The 23,662-nt window shown below is 53.5% G+C and overlaps 2 protein-coding genes across 6 annotated transcripts in view; one reads left to right on the top strand and one right to left on the bottom strand.

Annotated features, from left to right (window-relative positions):
* LOC132357268 (heparan-sulfate 6-O-sulfotransferase 2-like) overlaps positions 1–2,658 on the top strand; it is a 131,269-nt gene extending 128,611 nt beyond the window's left edge. The window contains exon 4 of the mRNA XM_059910583.1: positions 1,917–2,658. The gene's annotated coding sequence lies outside the window, so the exon portion shown is untranslated. The remainder of the gene's footprint in view (positions 1–1,916) is intronic.
* The window catches only part of ZNF185 (zinc finger protein 185 with LIM domain), a 58,476-nt gene that overhangs the window by 12,981 nt on the left and 21,833 nt on the right, over positions 1–23,662 (bottom strand). For 3 of the 5 annotated variants that reach the window (XM_059910577.1, XM_059910578.1, XM_059910579.1), the window contains exons 12-20: positions 19,994–20,080; positions 16,786–16,890; positions 15,743–15,841; positions 13,198–13,293; positions 12,408–12,497; positions 5,419–5,529; positions 4,211–4,291; positions 2,123–2,194; positions 962–1,064 (exon numbers count right to left, since the gene is read on the bottom strand). In XM_059910577.1, coding sequence (XP_059766560.1) covers positions 962–1,064; positions 2,123–2,194; positions 4,211–4,291; positions 5,419–5,529; positions 12,408–12,497; positions 13,198–13,293; positions 15,743–15,841; positions 16,786–16,890; positions 19,994–20,080 — 844 coding nt within the window. The remainder of the gene's footprint in view (positions 1–961; positions 1,065–2,122; positions 2,195–4,210; positions 4,292–5,418; positions 5,530–12,407; positions 12,498–13,197; positions 13,294–15,742; positions 15,842–16,785; positions 16,891–19,993; positions 20,081–23,662) is intronic. The other 2 variants (XM_059910580.1, XM_059910581.1) reach the window with 1 other exon arrangement.

The raw sequence follows: 23,662 nt of genomic DNA, 5'->3' as shown, positions 1-23,662 counted from the left end.
CCCTCTCCACCCACCCACACCTTAGGTGATTTCATCAGGTCAGGGATGGCTCAGGGAAAAAGCATGCCCTGAGGACTCCCAGCTCCAGCCTTACCCTGGAACACAAACTCACATATCCAAACGATCATGTGAGCTCCTCACGTAGCTCTCACTGAGGCATCTTCAATTTCACTCATCTCCGCCTTGCCTCTGCTCAAACCTGCTCCCCTCTAGTCCTTCCCTTCTCCCTAAAAGGCACCACCATCCTTTCAGCTAATGGCTTGGGCCCCAAACTTTGCAATTTCCTTTGACTCCTCGCATTTCCTCATAGCCACAACCTGCCAGCTCTATTTTCAAACAGTATCCCCGATCCAGGCACCATCTTGACATGTCCCCTGCCAACTCCCTAATCAAGTGACTGCTTTCTCTAGCTTGATGTACTGCAGCAGTTTCCTAACTGATCTCCCTTTTCCCATTCCTGCCCCTCTACAGTCGCTCCTTCACCTAGCAGTCAGAGGGATCCTTTGAAAAGCATGAGTCAGACCCTGTCTCTCCACCACCCAAACCGTCCAGTAGGTTCCAACTGCATTTAGAATAAAACCCAAAGTCTCTCTGTATCCTGAAAGGCCTACATGATCCAGTTCTTAGCCATCCTTAAGACTTTATCTCCAGCCACTCACCCCTCACTCATGTCATTCCAGCCACGTGAGCTAAGATACTCCATGCTGCTGCCCCAGGGCCTTTGCACTTGTTGGCTGTCTGCTGGGAATAGTCTTTCCCCAGAAGACTGCTTTTGTTTCCCTCACAGTATTAAGCACATAGTACTCCTTTCGACTTGGGAGTCCATTCAGCTCCCAGTTCTGCAAAGCCTTTGACATGGAGCACATTCATACAGAGATAAAGCCTTCTCCACACTCTCTGAACCCATAAAGGCTCCCCAGCTGTGGATGATGCTCTCAGCAACACCACCTGTCTTCCTTACCTTAAAGCAATAGTCGTGGCAGCAAAGGCCAAGATGTTCTAAGGTAATCTTTGGACAGTCTCCGATCTCCTGGTTGCAGTAAGTACAGATCCTTCCACTTGTTCTGGGAAATGAAAAACAAGGATCCACGGTCAGGCTGGTACGCAGACTACTGATGTGATGCAGCCAGATCCTGTGGTTTGACGCAGCCAGGCTTAGGCTGCTGCCAGGATTCCCAGCCTGCCATCTTTTCCTGTGGTGTGAACTGGCCGTGTAGCCTTGGGCCAGACTGGACCGCAGCCCACTGTAGACCCTCACATTGTTTCCAGAAACCAGTCCTGTATCTTCACCCTACTCTCTATCGTATGTCTGGACACCGCGATCTGATTCTTATTCCAGGCAGCTTGCTTGTCTCTGTCCCTCGGCCTAGCGTGTCTGCATGGGGGGCTGTTCCCACCTAGAATAGGAAGACATACGTCTTCTCCTACAGGAGACACGTCTCTGTATGCCCTACCTGGCCCCTTGTCTTGATGGCCCTTCTCTTCATGCCTGGGAGCACTGAGTCCTACCTGGAGTATCACAGAGGCAGCATGGGTCCAAGGACTATCACAAAGTCAGTGTGGCTGTAGAGCCTGCTGGGACCTCAGACTGAAGTCCTAGATACCGACTTGTAGACTGAGTATCTCCCCAGTTCCAGGATCCCTGCCTTTGTTCCTCAAGTCACCCCCTGGTTTTCCTCCTCAGAGAGAACCTGTCAAAAGCCCCTGCCTGCCTTGCTGCTGGCCCGGGGCTCAGTCTCTTGACAGTGTTGCCCTCGTCACAGCCCTGTTCCTCCCTCCTATTTTACCACCACCAGCCCCAGCTCACAGTTAGTCAGATAGCAGAGTGGAAACGTCCCTTACCTCGGAGTACTCAGGGCCCTGGGGTTTAGCCCTAGCTCTGCCACTAACTCACTGCTTTTGCCCTTTGGTCTTAGCTGGATTCAAAGGCTTTCATTGCCACAAGTGTGACAGCCCAATGAGGGAAGCAGTGCCCTATGCTGTGGTGTGACACATCCCATCTGGAAATGGGCCAGAAGTAGCAAAGCGGCAGACAAAAGCAAATGGACTTAGCGTGTAAATCTCCCTCACCTGCTTCTCCTCCTGGAGACCTGTGAGCTCCCTGGTAACACAGCAGACTTACCTCTCAGAGTATGGAGTGCTGTCACGTGGGAGTTTCTTCTCCATGTGGCCTGAGTCCTCAGTGCTGCCGACGCTGCAGGGAGTGTGATGGGAGAGAGGAGAGCAGTCATGAGTGGAGAAGGCTTTTCTGATTAACACAGGACTCTGCATGACCAGCCATCATCTGTTATGCTAAATGAACTTGGTGCCAACGAGGCATAATTCTCTCAGAGAAGAGCTCTTACACTGGGGGCAAAGAAGACCTGCTGTGGTGAGGAAGATGAGAAGGGGGTGGCTAGGATTCTGGAGAACTGTCAGTTTCACGGACCAGGGGGAAAGGTCCATGGCTTTTCTCCCCACATATGCGCCTCGGTTATAATGTGACAATCGCCAGGAGCCCACTCACAGCAGGAATCAACTAAGAATGGGAACAAAAAAAAACAAGGAAACATTCCAACATAATACCGTGCTGGGTTACACAGTGGAATTAGGGGTGATTTTTTTTTTTTTCCTTTTCGCATCTTCAGTTTTCAATAATATGACTTTTTATAATAAAAAATAATGATCAAAAAAACTATTTCCAGGGAAGGGCAACTAGCTACAAGCTCTGGGATATGGTTTAGTGAAGCTGTCATGCTAACAGGAGCTGTGTGATGACCTCCTGAGGTTAAGTGACCTGCCTAAGGTCATGCTTGGAGTAAGGGGTGAGCCAGAATTTCAGCCCAGCTTCTGATTTCTTTTGAGATTTAAGCTTACCTCTAAGCCTCCTGGAAGGTAAAGCAAAAGGTGAAAACACTGGACTACACAACTCTAAGTGTCCCATTAAACAAAATACTGCTGGGACCGGAAGAAGAAAAACCGGGAGATGGACAGAGTTCAGAGAGGCAAACACCAGATGGCACCACAAAGAGGGGACTTCCCTGGCGGTCCAGTGGTTAAGACTCCGAGCTTCCACTGCAGGGGCCAGAGGTTCGATCCTTGGCTAGGGAACTAAGATCCCACATGCTGCGTGGCATGTCAAAAAAACCCCAAAGAAACAAACAAAAACAAAAAACCACCTCCCTGAAAAAAGCTATAGAGACAGAAAATAGTAGTGGCCAGGGGCTGTGGCTTGTGGTGCTGGGGGCACTGCTAATGGGTCTGGGGTTCCCTTTTTGTGTGATAAAAGTGTCCTGGAATTGGATGGTGGTGATGATTGCACAACGTTGTATAATGTACCAAAAACCACTGGACTGTATACTTTAAAGAGTGAATTTTATGATATATTAATTATATCTCAACAAAGCTACTAGGAAAAATCACTCTAAGGAGTTACAAGTGAAGAAACGGAGGCTCATAAAGGTTGAGCATCTTCTCCAAAATGACCCAATAAATGGGGGTTGAGCAGGCACTTGAACTTGACCCCTACGCCCACGATCATCATTCCACAGCAGCAGTGAAAGCTGGTCTGGAGTCCCCAGAGGCCCAATCCTGAAATAAGGCCAGGATGCACCTCTCTGTTACTAAAATCCTCACCCTAGCAGTGGGGTGATGGATGTGTCATAAAAAAAAAAAATCCCAGGAATACACTGTCTCAGTGTGGGTTAGTTTTTAGCTGAGGTGGCATGGAGGTACCCTTCAATATGGCATCTGGAAGCAAGCAGCCAAAGAGATGATGAGTGAAATGTGTGTTCAAATGAGGCAACCTGGCATGTTGGAAGGAGCATGGGAGCTGAAGACAGGAGCCCTGAGTTCTGGAACAGGATGGAATTAACTAGATGGTTCTTAAGGGCCTCACCAGCTCTATCAAGAGTGATGCTCTCAGGATTTCACAAAAGCAAGCTTGTAGTCTACCAAGAAACAAATACAGGCAGAAACGGATGGTGCTGGAAGTGGAGTGTAGGATGAATTAACGACAAAAGGGGAGCGCAAAGGCACCGAGTCAGGTAGAACATCTGGAAAGGCATAAATCATGTCCGTGAGCAATTAAATCGTCTACCTATTCAATAAATGGTTACACAGAAGGTACTCTGGGCGAAGTACTTGATGAGGTACTGGGGATGCAGGAATGAGGACAACACAGGGCCTGGCAGGAGAAGGCCGTGACATGGAAAGATCTGGGACTTCTCACCTGCTGTAGAATGAAGACAGTGGCTTCCCGGAAGATACCTCACGAGCATTCACGTACTCCTTCATAAAGAGAATCCCTTTGCTGTAGAAAAAGCATAGCAGAACAGAAAGAGGTATACTGGAAGATTCCAGGGGACTGGGCCTGACCTAAGGCAGGGGTCCAGGACAGGAAGGACCCCCATTTTGTTTGGAGGAAGTGAAGGAGCTCATGGGAATGCCTGGGGGCAGAGGTGCTGGTCCTCTACCCCCCGCCGGGCAACAAAAGCAGGAAACACGAGCTGCTAGGCTGCTGAGCCCACTGTGGGCTCGGGCTGAAATCAAAGCCCATGAGTACAGCCTGGTGTGTGTGGATTTGAGAGCGCTAGAAAGACGCTCCTTGCAGCCAGTGGTGGGACGCTACCCTCCAGAGACTTCAGTCCAGTGGACTTTCCATTCTCCTCTCTGACCACATTTTGTTTCCCTTCTGCCTGGGACCGAGATCACCCCTAAGCCTCATCTTACACTGTCAAATCTCCATCAGCAATCTAACCTCTCCCTTCCCACTCTTGGAGCTCCAGGGTGAGCTCAGGTAGTTGCCTCACCCTGGACAAGCCCCTGGCAACTTTGGAAACAAGGTCTACCTCACGATGGGCTCACCATGACACCAAATTTGGCCCCATTTACGTGCTCCGCACTCCAGCCTGCTGGCTTGATGGCAGCAGACGCTCCTCTGATCTCTCCTCCACACACACACACACACACACACACACACACACACACACACACACAGTTCACTCAGCCTCCTTGCAACGGCTCCCTTCCTGCACTGTACGATGGCAGGTGAGGACAGGAACTCAGGTGAGGCAGTGGTTATGCGCCTCTTCTCACAACAGATAACGTGAGAGAGACAGACACAGGCCCTGGCCTCAAAGGGATTTCTTTGGACTCTGCAAGCATGTTCCCCAAGAAACATTAGCAAGGTCCGAAGGATGGCAGAGTCCTAGAAGTGCCACCTCAGCTTCTCATTGGGAGACTCTGTTCAGGCCCACACACAGGAGTTTATATTAGGGGAACTTGGGCTACACTCTGTGGCCCCTTGATCAACGGGCTGCTGAGAACTGGAGTAGGTACTAGAGCTAATATCAGGGAAGTAACGTGGGCCAAAAGCCGAGTCCTTTAGCTCCAGGGAGGAAATAGCCCACAGAACGTCTCCCGATTGTCCCTTCTTACCCGGTTGAGTTAGACTCCAATTCACTCGGGGAGGCTGGCACATAAACACGAGGCTGCTCAGAGGTGGCAGTGACAGCAACAGTGACCGTACACCTTGAGGGGTTCCTCATCCTGAAAGAAGCGGAGGGAGGAGCCGCCGTGTCAACACTGAGAGCTGATGTCTTCCAGGGTCAAGCAGGGGCTAATGCCGAGACCGCCACTTCAAAGAGTTTAAAAGAACGCTGACGTTTTTTAAACAACCCTTGAAAATCACTGAGCTGTTTGTTCCTTGAGGTTCCTGAGATCAATGGATAGAAGTACTCATTTTATAGATGAGAAAACCCAGGTTACATTGTAAGTTGGTGGCAAGACCCCAACCTTCCAGTGTGTGCCCAGAACTACCCCTGCAGCCAAGGGTCTTGGCCTATGACTCACTTGGTTACAGCAGAGCTATGGGGCTAGCAAGGACTTGACAGACACAGCCCCGCTCACCTCCTCAATGGGTGGGGCAGCCCCTTCCTGGAATGAGCTCCCTGCCCCCATCCTCCAGTGAAGTTTCTGGAGAACACAAGGCTGAGGGAGAGAGGGACAAATGAATTTAGGTGTCACCAAGGAAGAGATGTGGATGGACCTCATTCTGGAAGTCACCTACCATAAGAAGCAGCAGGAGACTGACAGGTATAATGGTTTTTCTGAATCTCCACCCCTTGGTGTAGCACACAGCCCCTGGTCTGGAATCCAGTGCCCAGGACTTCAACTAGTTTAAGAGTGGGGAGGGTAGAGAACAAGCATGATAGCACCTGCCCAGCTCCCCAGCCTCATCTTCCCAGACTATGTCACGTGTACCTGATGTCTCTCGTACCTTTGCACATGACACCGCTTTCTCCTCTGGGAAGCCATTCCCAGAGCACCTGCCCTCTCACCCCAGGCTGGGTGAGGTACCCTGCCTCAATGTGCCCAGTCGCCCTGTGCCTAGTCCTATGTCACTCTAGGACACAGGAATGCACGATGCAGACTGAAGGAGGTGGAGTGGCTGGGAGGGGAGGCCCAATGGGAACCTGGAGAGACAGGCGGGGGATAAAGTACAGAAGCAGGTAGTCAGAAGAGGACTGAGTACGAGGGGAGGGAAACAGCATCCACTTCTGACTGAACAGCTAGCAAGTGTCTGGCATCCTCTGATCCAGACACAGCGTGACGGTCGCGGGGACAGAAGAGCTGGGGGGCAAGGAGGCCTGAAGCACAAGAAGGAGCCGGCTTACCACAATGGAGAGGCAGCGGGCACAGCACAGGGGTCGCAATGCAGGCTCTGGGCTGCCTGCCGGCCTTCTAAGCCCTGTCAGGCCACTGGCCAGCCATGCAACCTCCCTCCGCCTCAGCCTCTCAAGTATAGAACAGATGTAATAATAGCACCTCTCTCATAGGCTTGGCGTGAGAACTAAACGAGTGAGGACACATAAAGCATGAGAAGGACGCGTGTCACTGCTGTGCTATTTGGGTGCTTCCTGAGGGCGTGCCTGGGGGCCTGGCCTTCTTGTTCAGTGTGTGTATGGCCGCTACCTACAACTGGTTCATATGAAGTACTTGCATATCGTCTCTAGGTTATTCCCAAACTCATGACCACTTTGGGCAAAGGTCTCTGGAGAGCTAGGAGAACACTGAAATGCTGCCATACAAGGCACAGCTTAGAAATCTTCCAGCCCCATGAATGGCAAAGGCACCCGCATCCTTCTGCCAGGCCAGGTCTCCATGCTCCATGTGGCTGCCAGACAGCACGGTTCTCTGGGCACCTTCTCTCTGCCAGGTTTGGTGTAACAGATTTGGTGCTGTGGCTCCAAACCCAAGGCCACAGAGATCTACCCCTGGGATACTCATTGCCTGTCAGCCTCCGATGGGCTCCTAGCCCATCACACCTGCAGAAAGTAGCTGGCGTGTTAGGGTTTGTTCTGGGCTATGGTCTCCCCGGTCATCTTGCTGGGCTCCAGGCCTCCCCTGCCAGGAGTCTCCCACCTTGGTGACCACATTCTCGTCCTCAAAATCAGCCAAGGTGCTGAGGAAGAATAAGCCCTTGGTTACCGACTACACACCGATATCCTCTCCCGTGGCCATAGCGGGCTCCTCTCCCGGGAGGTGGGGCAGACAGGAGCCCGGCATGGCCCCCACCTCGGGGAGAGCTCGTGTCTTCCTCAGGGGTACCCCAGCACCACTGCTCCTCGCCCACCAACAAAGGCTGTCCCCACGTGTATCACATGAAGCGTGAGCCCAGATGCTTTTGTCACCCCCCCAGTCCAGCAAGGAGGGAGTGCCTTCCCTGCTGTCCTCGGCATCAAGCTCTTTGGGAGACCTTCCTTCCGTCCTAGCCTCACATCACGGCTACCCTTGCGCATCCCTCCCATCACCATCCCCATCCTGAGGTGCTTCGGAGGGCCTTGTTCTCAGGGCCGGTGCCTCCTCCACATCCCGTGTGATGGTGCTGCTGCCTGGTGGCCTCAAGCACCAAAGATGTCACGTGTACGCTGGCCGGGGCCGAGACTGAGTGAGATTATTGAGAACATGAGCCTAGCATTCCAAAGGATGAATATCTCGTCCACCATCACCTTGATCCTGGCCCATCCCGAACTCAAGCCTCCCAAAATCAGCAGCCTGCCTCCGGCTGGTGGGGCTATCTTAGGACGAGAAGACCACACCACCAGCTACCTCCAGCCCTGGGACTCTATTCACAGAAGTTAATCCCATAGTAGGCAGGCAGGCTCGCTGCCTTCAAGCTGGAGTAACAAGGGGAGTGGAGCTCATACCTTTTGGACAGTATGCTCTCCTCAGATAGTGCCTAAAGAGTTTGTTTCCCGACTCTGGAAGCCCTGAGCTAGCTTTACCATGGACTTAATCGGAGTCCTGTACAAACCCCTATCCCCTATAGAATTACGGTAATAGAAGTTATCCTCACCAAGTCAGTCTGTGAATAAAGCCAGGATTCTCAGCAAAGAGCAATTTGGATGTCCACTGTGACACAGGGCCAAGTGGATGAATAAGGCTCCTTCACCCTAGGCCTCAGAGCAGAGTCACTACAATCATAGGCGGTATAACCCACCTAATCCATAAAAAGGAAATCTTGGGCTTCCCTGGTGGCGCAGTGGTTGAGAATCTGCCTGCCAATGCAGGGGACACGGGTTCGAGCCCTGGTCTGGGAAGATCCCACATGCCGTGGAGCAACTAGGCCCGTGAGCCACAAACACTGAGCCTGCGCGTCTGGAGCCCGTGCTCCGCAACAAGAGAGGCCGCGATAGTGAGAGGCCCGCGCACCGTGGTGAAGGGTGGTCCCCACTTGCCGCAACTAGAGAAAGCCCTCACACAGAAACGAAGACTCGACACAGTGATAAATAAATAAATAAAAGAACGTGAATTCCTTTAAAAAAAAAAAAAAAAAAAAGCAAACTGGGCTATTCATTAAAAAAAAAAAAAAGGAAATCTTAGTAAAACAGTCACAGGAAGTCTTGCTGAGCAATGTAACAACCCAGAGGTCTTCCAGGCCACTAATGAATTGCCTGGAAGTCAAGTGTTTAGAGATAGGGAAGGTAATACTTCTGGCTGTAACCAGATCAAAGATCCAGAAGCCTAATACAGCTACTGACAATTCTGGACACAATCACACTCTCTACGTGGAAGAAAACAGCCCCTTCGACTCTTGTGCTACCTCCATTACACTCCTCCAATGGTTGACAGCAGTTGTGCGCGGTGAACAAGTGTGGTTAAAGTTCACCTGTTCCTAATGCAGAGAGAACATAAACCTGAAAAGCCCAGACTTGCAACACAGAGGAAAACAGCATATGCTTTAGATGTAAAGTCTAATAACACAAATTTAGTGGGGAGAAGGTGAGCTTATCTATCTTATTAAATGAAGTCAGGCCAATACGGCTGGTAAAGGGGACCAGAGGCCACCTTTCTGAGTGTCCTTAAGTAGTTCTGGTGGAAAGAGATAGTCCTCTGGGACTGGTTTATTTGGCTGTAACTTCTTATAAAAGGAGAATCCAACATTTACGTAGTACTCTGTGCCAGGAAATGTCCTACATGCAAACGCATTTAACCCTCACAACAACCCTGCGTGGTAGGATCTATTACGGCCACTATTCTACAAGTAAGGAAACTGAAGCACATAGATGAGTACGATACCCAAAACCGCATAGCAAGTAACTGACAGAGCTTAGGTTTGAGCCCAGGCACAGGAGTCCGTGCTCACTATACTATACCACCTCTTCCTGTACCTGTATTGTGATGAAGCAAACCAAGTTAGAGTAGGGTAGAGCTCCTCAAGTTTGGGACAGCTCCACCGCTCTGCAGGAGGCCCCTGCCCACCCCACTCCCCTCCCTCCCCCGCCGCCTAGGAACAAGCCGCTTGCCCACGGAGCCCCAGCGCCCAGAGCAGGCATCTCCGCCCGAGGGCCCTCGTGGCTGGAGGGTCGAGCCGCCCTCCCCGCGAGTCCACAGCTCCCGGCCCCAGCCAGCTCTGAAGACCAGCGCCCAGTGCCCAGACACCGCCGACACCAGGGCACCCCGCCAAACAGCCCCTTTGGCTCCTTGCGGGCACCCAGCTCCCTTCCTCTCTCCCGCCTCCGCCGGCACTGCGGCGAGGGTGCACACGCGGTCGGGGGCGCTGCTTCAGCCCCGAGGACGCTGGAACCACCCATGTCCTCCAGGCCACGGGGGAAGGGCAGCCCGGCCCAATTGTGATCCTCGCGCGCCATCTAGCGGCAGGCGCGGGCACGACCGCGGGAGAAGCGCCGCCGAGGCCGCTCACGCCCACGGTAGCCATTTCGCTGTGTGGACGGTCGCGTTTCCCGATAGGCACCGGACACAAGCTCGGGACTGCAGAAAATGGCGGAGCGCGCAGGCGCACACTCGCCGAACGCAAAGGCACACCCTCCCGGGGCACGCACGCGCAGGCACACACGTTGCGTGCCGGCGCGTGTGCGCAGGCGCATACGTTCTGTGCCGGCTGCGCAGTTCCCTGCAGAGCAGGTGGGGACTCTGTCCGCCTTTTTTTCTTCCCATTGTAGAATCTCCTGGCCTCCCATGACATCGTGACAGCTCTAGGACAGAGTTTGTCAGCCTCACCATTATTGACATTTTGGACTCGATAACTGTGGTGGGAGCTGTCCTCTGCACTGTAGGACGTTGGGCAGCATCCCTGGTCTCCACCATTTGCCAGTAGTACCCTCTTCCCAGTTGTGGCAATCAACAGTGTCTTCAGACATTGCCAAGTGACTCTTGGGGGGTTGGAGGTGGGGGAGATGCCCCTGTTTCAGAACCACTACCCTAGAACAATTGAATCTAAATCTCTCCGCGTGGGTCACAGGATACTTTAAAAAAAAAAACAAACCACTTCTCAGGTGATTATCAAGTGCAGCCAGAGTTGTGAAACACTGATCAAGAAAGTTTGTTTTGATTTTGCAAACTTTTAATCAGAGAAAATTAGTTGTAAGCCTGGGCTCTACGGTTACCAGATCTGAGCTCTATTTCTAGCTTTGCTCTTCATAGGAGCCCTCCGTTTCCTCCACTGTCAAATTGCATAATAAGAAGCCAGATCCTTCCCCGGGTTTGGGGAATATTACATGCGATTGTGCAGATGGCATGCTGTACACATTAACCATCTGACAGTTACTGGTTCTGGGTCTTGAGAATAGGCTGCAAAGAACAGAGTTCATAAACTAGCTTTTCAAAGTTTTTCCTGGGGTTTTTCTTAGAGCCTCTTCAGTTGCGACTCAGCTCTGCCATTTGGAATCCCTTGACAAGTCAGGTAACCTTTCTATGCCTCAGTTTCCCCATCTTATCCATTTCACAGGGTTGCTGGCAAGAGTAAAGCACCTGGCAGAGCGCACTATAGGGTGTCAGTTTTTGTTTTCACTCTGTTAATTGTCAGGGCAATTTGAAACAAAAAAGTCACATAATAGGGCCTCATACCTTAGAGATCCGTTACCCACCCCACCCCCAGCATCAGTTTATGTAGGGGTGACAAATGTAAAAAAGTAGCTGTAATGTGGTGTGAAATTGCAAAAATTCACTCACTTTTTAAACACCTAAATCAGACCGTGTTCCTCTCTGGCTTAAAACTTGAAAGAAGATCCAATCTCCCTCTCATGGCTTACCAGGGCACGGTTCCATCTATGGTCCCCATCACCGGGTAGGCTACTTTATGCTTTGGAACCTGCTAAGCGTGTTCCCAAAGCAGGGTTTTAAGTTTGTGTTTCCCTATCTGCAGGTCTTTACTCCTTGCTTTCCTAGAGTTGTTCGTTCCTCCACTCATCTAAGTAGTACCCTCCTCACCACCATTACTCTCTGTCTTAGCACCCCGGCTATTTCTTTCAAAGCACTGTTCTTCCCAGGAGTCACAGAGACCTGACTTCCAGTCCTTTGTTATTCATTATAGTTAGGCACAAAGCTCACATGATTGTGGGGAGGGCCGTATGAGACACTGAGTACAGGGCTGTGCACACAGTAGGTGCCCCAAAGTGAAGTAGCTGCTGTGATTATTAACGATATCTGATACAAAAGGCCAATCAGCCCCTGCCTACCTTGACAAACCTCATGTGCCACGCCAGTAAACACCAGGTTATTTGGAGTCCTTTGTACCTCCTGTACCCTTTGCTTGGAGGACTCCTATTCACCTTTCAAGATTCAGCTCAAAAGTCACCTCTCCCATGAGGCTGTCCTGGGGCCCCCTTCCCCTGTTCCAGTCTGGACCAGGTTTTGCCCCCCATTAGCCCTGTCCGATTTGTCTGTGTGCTCCAGTCTCCAGCACAGAGCAGGTGCCTTCCAAGTGGTTGCTGACCGACAGAGTGGGTGACTTCCTGACTATGGAGGACTTCCTGGAGGAGGCCAGAGGTTTCCAGCTGGGGCTTCAGCCCTCGCCACGTCCCTTGGGCCAGCTCACTGGCCTCACCTTCCCAGCCAAAGGCTAATGTACACTTGAGTCGCCTCTCTCCACCGCACAAGCTCAGCGCTGTTGGCTGATGCCTTACCCCTTTGGGTCCGTCTCCATGTCCTCCAGGTGTGCTGGGCTGTTGCTCTTCCTGTTAGCCAGGACAGCAGAGGCAGAAGTGGCACCAGAGCTGAAGGAGGAAACACACAGACCTTCTGAAGCCTCAGACCAAAGGAGACCTGGGGCCCAGGTCTTCCCCTTCCCAGCTGCATTCTCACAGGAAAGGAGGACCTACATCTGGCCGTGACCAGCTTGGAATTCCTGGGGAAGTGTCCTCCTAGTTTGGGGTTCCAGCATCCTTGCATGACCTACACCTCCCAGGGCTCTGTGGGAATCTAGAACGATCGTTCCTTACTAAATGTTGCACACACCCACAGCAAAATGGCCACTTCCCACTGGTGGGTTGGTAGATGAAACAGGGCAGAAGCCTGCAGCGTGGGAATGCACAACCTCTTCCCATTGCACCTTTGCACCTCCCTAGCCACCTCCACATGCTCCCTGGGACTGAGCCCTCTACTGCTGGCTGGCTGTCCCTGGGATTCTTCCCACTGACTTCTCCTAGCAGGGTCTCTTCCCAAGCTACACTTCTCAATGCCCTCTTCTCTGCCACCTCAGCTTGGGTCCCCTGACTTATCACCTGTACCCACTCCTGCACTGCCCCCGGTGGGAGGGTTCACCTCCCAGCCTTCTCTGTCCTGCAGTGATCACCTGATGTGAAGAAGGCATGGAGCTGAGAGGTTCAAGGGGGACCCTGGGGTGCTGGACGTGAGGATGAACCCTAAGGCCGTCTGGCAATGGGATTGGTCATTGGGCAGTTGCCCCACCCTTACCTGGTGGCTGCTGGTCCAGGCTTATGAGGCTGTGAGTTGGCACTGGGCACCTCCTGATCATCCAGGAGAGGGGTAAAGACAGCAGGTGAGGACAGCCTGTGGAAGGAGGCCAAGCCCGGTCTTGGTTCAGGACTTTGCGTCTTTATGTCTGCTCCCCCCGAGAGGGTGGCTTCTGTTCCCAACAGATGATGGGCACTAAGGAGTTCCTCAGATGGATGCTTGGAGCACAGTAGTCACCCACATCCTACAGCTGACTGACACCAGGACAGCGTGGCCTCGTGGTGAAGGGCACACTCCCTGGGGGGGCACATGACTCTGTTTCAAATCACAGCTTTATTAAGCTTCTGGCTGTGTGACCTTGGGCACATCAACTGACCTCTTTGGGCCTCAGTTGGATCATCAGTGAAATGGGGTGACAACTGTGTATGCCTCATACATTTTCTGAGAAGAGTAAATGAGTCAATAGATGCCAAGTACTTAGAAAAATGCCTGGGCCCCAACATGTGCTAAAGTTCTCCTGTGATTATTACTGGGCCCTGTGGCCATTTGTAGAAGCAGCAACCCTTTGCAGTCCGTCTGTGCCCATCAACTTGATACAGATTCAGTGGGTGCTGTCTTATGCAGCCTTCCCAGGTATAGGCTGAGCTCTATGTCTCTCTGTGACTCACAGCGTGCCGAGCACTTACCTGTGCGAGCCTGCACCCTCCACTTGAGTAGCATGCTAAGAGTTCCTCATGTTTGTTTCCACACCCACTTACGCCAGTTGTACTTGCAACCATAATCACTGAATTCAATTATTAAGTAAACTCATAAAAATGAATGGAAGGGCTTCCCTGGTGGCGCAGTGGTTGAGAATCTGCCTGCCAATGCAGGGGACAGGGGTTCGAGCCCTGGTCTGGGAGGATCCCACATGCCGCGGAGCAACTAGACCCGTGAGCCACAACTACTGAGCCTGCGCGTCTGGAGCCTGTGCTCCGCAACAAGAGAGGCTGCGATAGTGAGAGGCCCGCGCACCGCGATGAAGAGTGGCCCCTGCTCGCCGCAACTAGAGAGCCCTCGCACAGAAACGAAGACCCAACACAGCCAAAAATAAATAATTTTTAAAAAAATGAATGGAAAAGGAGAGTGGGTGTTTTTTTCATGACAAACAACCTTTTCTTTGCAAAGACCATAAAAGCAAGTCTCTTAAAAATCATTGTCTACAGAAGAGACAATGTAAAAGACTGTTAAAAGTCATAAAAGTCTAGAAGATATTCAGATAATTTTGCAACTTAATATGAGCTTTGGCTTCATTTTAAGGAAACTGAAAGCAGAAAGCAAAGACTTCATTTCGCGAGGGGGACATAGGCAAGAAGGATGTTCTGGATGAATATTCGAAGACGAAGCAGTCAAGAACCAAGCCCAGTCATGTTGGACCAGAGAATGGAGTCAACCTGCAGGACCGTGCTGGCCAGCACCGTGATGCAGGCTGCGGGTGTCGGGCTCTTGCACAGTCCTCCCCACTAGCAGGAGCTCAGAGAACCGAGGCCCCGGACCCGTGGCGTTTCCTGGCACCGGCTGAGGCACAGTGGGCAGACGCTGGGGCCTGTCATCCTCTTCCCGTGTTGTCTTGCGCTACTGATTTGGAAGTCAGGCCTTGGCGGTCCAGGCATCAGTTGCAAACTAGTAAAGTTAGTCAGGGCAAGGGGCTCCCGGTGGGCTTGGGCAAGTAGAGGCAGCTGAGAGGGCCAGTTGGGAAAGCGGAGATTCCCTCCTTGGCCAGACTACTGTAGGGCAGGGGTGCCGGCTGGCAGCGTGCCTTGGTGGCTCTCTGTAGACACCGGCTTCACCATTCCTCTCTGGCCATCTGTTCTGAACCATAAGGGCTCTAGAACAGCTTGGAGCTGAACTATCTGTGCCAACATCTGTACACCTAACCTTTGTCCCCAAGGATGAGTCATGCTTGGTTTGGAACCACTTGGGGACAAGTGGGACCTTGCCACTCCCCAGATCACCTGAGAAAATGGCCCCTGACTCCACCCAGGTCCAAGAAGTCAGAGCCCAGCTAGACACGCTTGTCTCCTACTTTGTCTCACTGGGGCCACTGCTTTTCCGCTCACTGAACTTGAGAGCAGAGCTGGCCAGAGGAGGAAGGTGGAGGAGGCTTTGGGGCTTCTGGAAGGGATGAAGGACCTCCTTCCAGCTTGCCCTCACAGCTCAGCCAAGAAGCAGGAAGGCAGCGATTCATCGATCATTCCCTCCTTCTCCACATGTTCATCCTACCCGCCCAGGCCTGCCCTTATGCCTACTTGGGAGGATCCTGAGAGCCAGTGGAAGAGGGTAGGAGAAGGAGCAAGATTGAAGCAGAGGTAAATCTCAGAAGTGGGAAGTCCGGGGACAAAGGATGTGGCGGCGGCGGGAGTGCTGGAGATGGGAGAAGCAGTAGACGGGACTATGGGAAATGACCAGTGCCCCGCCCCCAGCAGCCCAATCAGCTGTGGCGACTTGACCAGGAACAGGAGAGAATCAACAACTTGGGGCCACGGGCCTCCCCCAGGTAGCTCACCCTCCTCTTCCAGAGCTGATGTCTGCTCCAGCCAAGCCTTCAGGTGTGGAGCCCGTGGGTCCAGATTCTACGTTGCCGTCACTTGACTGTGCACTTGATCTGTTATGGGAAGAGAAACATTTGCTGACTGATTGGGTTTTGATTTAATTTAACTCATGTGTCCTGAGAGTGGGCCTCAAGGACCAGAAGCCCAGGCCTTCAGCTGCCACCCTGCACTGCTCCAACTGAAGCCAAGCTGATATCAACAATATTTCTGCCTTTTTTCCAAACTTGATGGGCTGGGAGCAAGGTGGAGCCAAGAAACAGAGCAAGGTGGCACAATGGGGGGCCAATGACCAATGGAACAAGAGACAAGGCATCTGGGGCCACTAATAAGCCAACACAGCCCAGGGCAGAGACAAGGCTCCCCGAACAATCCTGGGTCCCCTTCCCCCATTCCAGTGCTGGGGCTCCACAGGGTCTAGGGCTGCGCACTAAGAAGACAATGGCAGGTAGACAAGGCTGTGGGCTCTTATCCATTACTTCCTGTTCAGGAAGTGCCCAACTGTGAGCGACTGCTCACCATACCCAGGCTCCCCTGGCCTGGCTTGAAGGACAGGTCAGTGGGATGGTTGCGGGATGGCTGGGGCACAACCAGCCCCTCTGGACTCAGCATCCCCTGCTATCGTTCTGCCTCCTATCCCTGCACCCCCTCCACGTCTCCCTTCGTCTACAGGCCACCCTGGAAGGCCCTGTTAGATGCTCTGCTGGGGTCCATGAATCCTTTGGTCACTGACTTCCCGAAACCTCCAGCTTGGCGGCCTTGCTGGCCTAGAGTTTTGTCCTCCTCTGCAGCTGGCTCCCTGAGGAATCTTGGCAGGGGCCTGCCCTTCTCCAGGCCTCATGCATTCCTTCATTCATTCTTTCGGCAGATATTCATTGAGGACCTGTACTGCCCCCGACACTGGGGACACAGTGAAGAATGGGACAGTCCTGGTCCCAGCTCCATCCACTGACCTTGGATGGGGGGGCCACATGGGCTCCGTGTCCCTGCACTGAGTTACCTTTCAGAGTCTGCATCAAGGCCCTTGAAGGCCCTTTCACCAGTCAAGTCTCTCTTGGGCTCTCTGGGGTTGGGGGCTTCGTTGTCTTTGGAGCCTGGGGAAGACCTATGGTGGAAAGAAACATAAGTTAACTACCCATCAGCCAACCATACTTAGATGGGGGCAGTTACCCCATCTCCAAATGCCAGCTTTCTCCAAAGAGCGCAAATCCTGATATTGCAGGATTGGCAAATTATCAAAATCTACTAACAGCTGCTGTTGACTGAGGGTCAGACCCCATTCTCATGACTCTGAATGCATTAGCTCTCCACATCAACCCCACAACACGGTCACTGTTCTTATCCATGCCCACTTTCCAGATGAGCAAACTGAGGCACAGAGAGCCTGGAGTGACTTGCCCCGAGTTCCACAAGTAACAAGGGGAGAAGCTGAGATTTGAACCCAAGCAGTCTGACTTCAGAGTTCCAGACTATAATCTTCTATGGTGTAAGACTGATCCTAACTCCTGATTCAACCTCCCTCCATTGTCTCTGAGGTCATCAGGGAGCCTCACGGTGTCAAACCCAGCAGAGACACTGCCATCACTCTCACCATTCAGGACCACTGACCCAGTGGGCCACTCCCGCCTTCTCTCCCCCGTCCGTCCATCATGACTCTGTGTCACTGGCTTAAATGTTGGTGTTCCTGGCATCCCTCTCCGCCTGCATGCTCTGCCACCTACCTTGGTCACCTCGTCTGCTCCCATGGCATCAACTGTCATTCTTAAGCCAGTGACGTCTGCCTGTTCCCAGCTCTCCTCTGTGCTCTGACCCGTACCCTCCCTGCTTCCGGGACTGGCCCTCAGGCACCTCACCCTCAACGTGGCCAGAACTGAACCACCCTCACCAGCTGCCCTCAGGGGAATGACCAGGCAGCTGCCACCTCCACGATACTATCTGTGCTCAGTTTGCTGGCTCCTCTCTCCTCGAGTCCCTTGACTTTGTACCCCATGTAAATATCGACGTTGAACCCCATTATTTCTGCTCTCATCCCTCTGCATAGAGCATGGAAATCTCTCGAGCCCTGACCTCTCTCCCAAAGCTCAACCAGAAACCCTCAAAAGCCTCGTGGTAATTTGCATTTGGATGCCTACAAATAAACTCATCATATAGTCATTTGTAAAGTACTAAGTATTTATAGCACCCCTTCCTGCCCCCTCCCCTTAGTTCCCACTGTAGTGACTTATGGAGCAAAAAGCGCAGGGAGGGAGTCAGGCAGTGGGGTGGGAGTCATGGATCTGCCTGCTCTTGGCCGTGTGGCTTTGAGGAAGTTACTTAAGCATTCATGGTCTCAGTTTCCTCATCTGTAAAATGGACATAGTGATTGCATCTACATCCTGCGTGGGGACACGTGTTAGGCTGTTTGGGACAGGTCAGGGCTTAGTGAATTCTAGCTTTCCCTCTTTCTTCCTTTTCTCCAACTTGACTTTCCTGTTGGAAAGTGGGGGAGGGGTGCTCCAGAGGATCTCCAAGGGCTGTTATAGCTTTGTCACTCCCAGACAAAATGCCAGAGGCCTTATGGGTTGTGGAGGCCTTATGGGGCACACAGCACAGACCTTCCTGAGAGACAACCTGGCTTCCTCCTGCATCTCTCAGGGTCATTTTGCCCCTGTTTCTCAGGGACTGGTCACCTTAGGGAAACCAATGAAGCAGCTTCCAGTGTTGCCTTATTAAAGACGTTGTCACACTGGGTGATTCTCAGTCATTCCAGCAATAAATGCTCCTGCAGTCCTGTTCTGGGCCAGCCAGGCCTTGAGCGCTCCAGGAGCTTGGAGTCCTTGGGGCAGAGCCATCTGTGAGTGGACAACTGTGACTCCGTGTGGAAGACTCTCTGGTGGAGGGATGAACACAGCGCTGTGTGAGCTCAGCGCGGAAAGCCCCTCACAGAAGCTGCCTCAGAAAGAAACACAAGCAAAGGAGGTGCTACAAAGGGGAGACATCTGAGCTGAGACTGACAAATGCAGATGGGAAGGGGCATCCCCGGCAGAGCCTACAGCCTGCACAGACGAATGGGGCTGGGGGAGGCTGGGGGGGGGGGGGGGAGGGCCCAGGGAGGAAGGGTGTATGAGGGGAGCCTGGGGAGGGGGTGGATGAGCCCCACCAGGCAAGGTAGAGAGTTCAGGCTGCAGAGCCTAAAGGGGAGGGGGCATTGCAGGGTTTTTCCCCAGGGACTGGCATAGGACCACCGCTGCCCTTTAGAAATGGCACCCAGGTAGAAATATGGAGGAGATTCTGGGATGGAGCGAGTGAGGAAGGAGGCCTGGCCCCAGGGGAAAGGCACTAGGGACAGAGATATCTCTAAACTAGAATGGATAGGACTCAGTGCCCGACTGCGGCGAGGGTGTAGAGACGGAGGAGCCAATGCAGACAGTCAAGGGCCCCAGAGATCGGGGCTCCCACTGCCCCAAGGATTAGCCTGGGCTTGTGCACTGGCCTCCCTCCCCAGACTCTGGCTTCACAAGGTGGGGTCCCAGTCTGTCGGCTTCACTGCTGTGAGCTGGGTGAATAGCTAAATGAGCAGCAGTCAGAGCCCCTCCGGGGAGAAGCGGCCCCTCCCTGCTCACATCCCCCTTTGCCCCCACCCAAGCTTCCCTGGGGCCCAGCTCCCAGCCCCCCCAAACCCTGCCTGCATGTTACCTGACTGTCTGCCCCCTACCTCGGGGCAGGGGCTGGGCCTGCCGTGCTCCCTGCTGGTTGTGCCCCCCCCCCCGCGACCCCCTCCCCTGTCCCTTGAACTGTCAAGGCTGACCTAGTGACCCCACCCTGTTCCTGGTGCCTCCCCCCGCCACAGCTGCTTCAGTGGCTTCACGGGGCTCTGCAAAGCCAGATCCCATCCACAGGGCCCAGCAGGGTGAACCATCGCCTCCAGGGGCCCCTGGCACACGCTCAGCATCTCACTCGTGTCTGCGTCTGCCTCCCCCACCAGGCAGACAGTAAGCAACTTCAGCGGGGGGTGGCCGCCGCTGGGTCCCCAGGGCCGGGTCTGGCCTCCCATGGACCAAGTGCTCGCTCCCCAGGAGTTGTGGAGTGAAATGGGATGGGGGCAGAGAACCCAGGTGGCTCATGTCTCCCATCAACCAGCCCCCAGGCCTCATCACTTGCACCCTGACCCCGCTGCCCCCAACTCTAGAACCGTGTGTAAGGAGCCCCGGCAGCAGCAGGCCCTGCACCTCGTTTCTTCCAGGTCTGGGGCCACCAGGCGGAGTCCCGCCCCGGGTGTCGTGATCCGCAGGCGGGCAGTCTCCTCGCCTCTTGCACTGCGACCAAAGGAGAGAGTCAGAGAGTCGGTGGTAAGAAAGGCCTCCGCTTCTCCATCTGTGCTGGGGATCCAAGGGTGTCCTCTCTCAGGAGCCTCCTGGCTAGTGCGGTGGGACACCCAGACCCACTGCCTTCCCCCCTCCCCCTTGTTTTTTCTCTCTTGTCTCCTCTTTGGGCTGAGCTCGGGCCACTGACCTCCACGTCCCAGAGGAAAGGGATTGAAGGACCCCCTCACCAGTCTCCCATCCTCGACCCCAGCCCCCTTCAGACGGTGCTGCTAATCACGTGCAGAGGTGCGCCCTGCCCGTGGCCACACTGCAGCATCCAAAGTGGCTATTTGTGAGTTCAGGGGCTGATGGGAACGGGTGATGAACAAGATGCCCAGGAAACCTACAGACCGAATTTGGAGTGAGAGCCAGTGGAAGGGGCATGTGGGAGACTCAGGCGATGAAGGTCGGAGAGAAGGTGCCTGTGAGCTTGAGACCAGGGAGGATCAGACAGTCTCAGCCCTCAGAGGGTCCCTTTGAGGGTTCCTGCGCTCAGAGGCTGGTCCGAGGGTGACTGCACACAGCCCTCCAGTCCCAGTGTATTTTCTGCCCCCACTGCAGGTCCTGACACCCAGCAGGATGGGGCCGTGGTGATGGCTAGGGCTGGAGAGAATCTAGAACTCCCTGGCTTTCTGGGGTTCCCCTTCACTCCAAACCACACCTACCCAGGTCCACATCACAGCCACTCACTCTTTCCTTTCGTTGCACCTGGCCACTGGGCTACAGATGGGGGTGAGCCCCAGGTCTGCCTTGGTGAAGCCCCAGCCCAGCAGGGGGCAGGATGAGGGCCGAGTGGCATGGGCCGTGCACAAATCCAGCCCCAAAGGCACCCGAAAAGCTCCATGGAGGAGTAGGCCAGCCCCGGGCAACTGGGGGCATATAAGGGGAGGAGGTGGAAGCTGGCGGGGGTCTTAAAAGCAGAGACCAGATTGAGTGTGGCAAAGGGAAGCCACAAGATGGGCTTGAAGTGGGGATTGGGGGGTGGGTCTTGAGATGATCAGCCTGGCACGTTAGAAAGGACACTCCGGGGTCCCAGGAGGAGGAGGGGTGGGGGGGACAGGGACTTGAGTAGCCCGAGTAGTCCCCGATTTGTGTGAGCCCAGACGGCTCAGCTGCTCTCAGTCACCTTGGAGTTGACCGTGGCATCTGGCCCCAACCTAGACTGGGAGCTCGTGGGGGCCAGGTCAGTGGGCTGCGCCTCTGTGTCCCTCCTGGACACTGCAGATGACCAGAGGAAATGGAAGCGCTGCCAGAGACAGGGCCTCTCTGCACATGAAAGACCAGCGAGGGCCTGGTGCACGCAGGTAGCTCTGATCTCCGCCTGTCTCCACGATAACCACGAAGACAGCAGAAAGCCCCGGGCCGCTGTCGCTACTCTGTCCCATCTAAAGCACATGGTGCCAGGGAGCAAGGACACGTCCCACTTGGGGACGTCACAGGCGAGTAAAGCATACCTTCTCCCTGGCGTTTCTAGCTATGTCAGAGAGGAAATAGGGACCCCAGCTGGCGCCTGTCCCTCAACGCCTTGCTCCTGAGTGACTTCTTCTTAAAGGCCCAGCTCAAATGGCACCTCATCCAGGGGTCCTGTTACAGGTTGCATTGTGTCCCCGCTAAAAGATATGCTGAAGTCCTAACCCAGGTATCTGTGAATGTGACCTTATTTGGAAATAGGGTCTCTGCAGAGGTAATTAGTTAAGATAAGGTTGTGCTGGAGTAGGATGCATCCTAATCCAATATGACTGGCGTCCTCACAGAGAGGGGACATTTGAACACAGACACACAGAGGGAAGACAGCCACGTGATGATAGAAGCAGAGGTTGGAGGGCTGCATCTACAAGCTAAGAGGCGCCAAGGACTGACTGCACTACCAGAAGCTGAGAGAAAGGCCTGGAAGCGATTCTACCCCAGAGCCTTCGGAGGAGCACACAGCCCTGCTGACACCTTCCTTCATTTAACTTCTGGCCTCTAGAGCTGTGGAAGGACAACTTTCTGCTGTTTAATCCACCCAGTTTCTGCTACCTTGTCACGGAAGCCCCAGCAAATTCACACAGAGGCAGTAGCTCCTTCTCAGGCGCCCACAGCGGCATTTCCCTCTGAGACCAGCAGGTGCCGACGTTGGTCTCTCCATTTGTTGAAGGGCCCAGCAAATCAGGAAGCGCCCAACCATACCAGCACCCAGGCAATGCGCAAAGGGCTTTATGTGTACTTGGGACAGCCTCTGTAGGTACGTATCACTGCTCCCTCTTTTACACATGAGGACACTGGGGCACAGAGAGGTAAAGTGACTTGCTCAAGGTCACACAGCCAGTACAGGGCAATGCCAGGGTTTTGCCTTGTGCCAGAAGCTGTGCTCTTACTCACTGCTCCCCAGCCCCTCTGCCAGGCAGCATGCTGGGGCCCAGCCTCCAGGCCCCACCTTGATCAGGTGAGGCAGAGAGCCAAGAAAGCTTGAGCGGCGCTGTGATGGGGCCAGCAGCCAGGCCCGGGGCTCTCACACAGGCCAGTTTCTCTGAGACAAGGTATCTGAGTGAGCTCAGTTTGGAAGGTGGGGAAATGAGATGAACCCAAGAAACCAGCCCCATGGTGCATGGAGGGAGGGCCTTTGCCACAGGTGAGCAGTGGCGGGGGGAGGGGAGGGCGCTGATGGCGGAGACAGGAGCTCAAATTTGTACACTTGGTGCTGAGGAGTCTTTGAGGCACCCAGGCAAGTCAGGAGTCCAGAGGAAGACGGGGCATCCTTGTGTGGCACTCCTTCTGTTCCTCTCTGAAGTCCCTAAAGGGTTTGGTGCCTAGACAGGGGCGCCCCTCCTAGTTGGCTGAGAAGCTGACCTTCAGACCCAAGCCAAGGGGGATGGGGCAGGGACACGCTTGGGGAGGGGCCTGGGGACCACGCTGTGAAGTTCTCCTTTCCTACTTTGCCATAAACCAGCCTCCAGAACTGTGAGACAATACATTTCCATTGTCTGAGCCACCAGTTTGGCGGACTTCGTTACAGCAGCCTGAGCAAGACAGACAGCCATCTTGCTATAACAGCCAGGTGATGGGTAGTAAACATCCAAAGGAATTTTCTGGAATAAATGTTAAAATGCCTCTCAAATGATAATATAGCACAACCTACTTCTCCTCCTACGTTCTTTCAGAAGGCATCTGAAACCAACCTTGCTTTTTTTTTTTATTCAAAAGAGAAATTAAGGAGAATTCAGAGATGTGCATTGTTTTTGCTGAATTGTGTCCCCTCCAAAATTTATATATTTAAGTCCTAATCCCCGGCACCTCCGAACATGAGCTTATTTGCAATAAGGTCGTTGCAGATATAATTAAGATGAGGTCGTTCTTGAGTAGGGTAGCCCCTAATCTAATATGACTAATATCCTTATAAGAAGAGGAGGTCAGGACACAGACGCACAGTGCAAGACCTTGTGAAGAGACGCAGGGAGAAGACAGGCATCTACACGCCAAGGAGAGAGGTCTTAGGAGAAACCCTGCCAACACCTTGAGCTTGGACTTGCAGCCTCCATAACTGGGAGACAATAA

The sequence above is a fragment of the Balaenoptera ricei genome, chromosome X, assembly GCF_028023285.1.
Source record: "Balaenoptera ricei isolate mBalRic1 chromosome X, mBalRic1.hap2, whole genome shotgun sequence".
Lineage (NCBI taxonomy): Eukaryota > Metazoa > Chordata > Mammalia > Artiodactyla > Balaenopteridae > Balaenoptera > Balaenoptera ricei.
The sequence above is the reverse complement of the archived record's forward strand: the minus strand, read 5'-3'. Positions and strand labels throughout refer to the sequence as shown.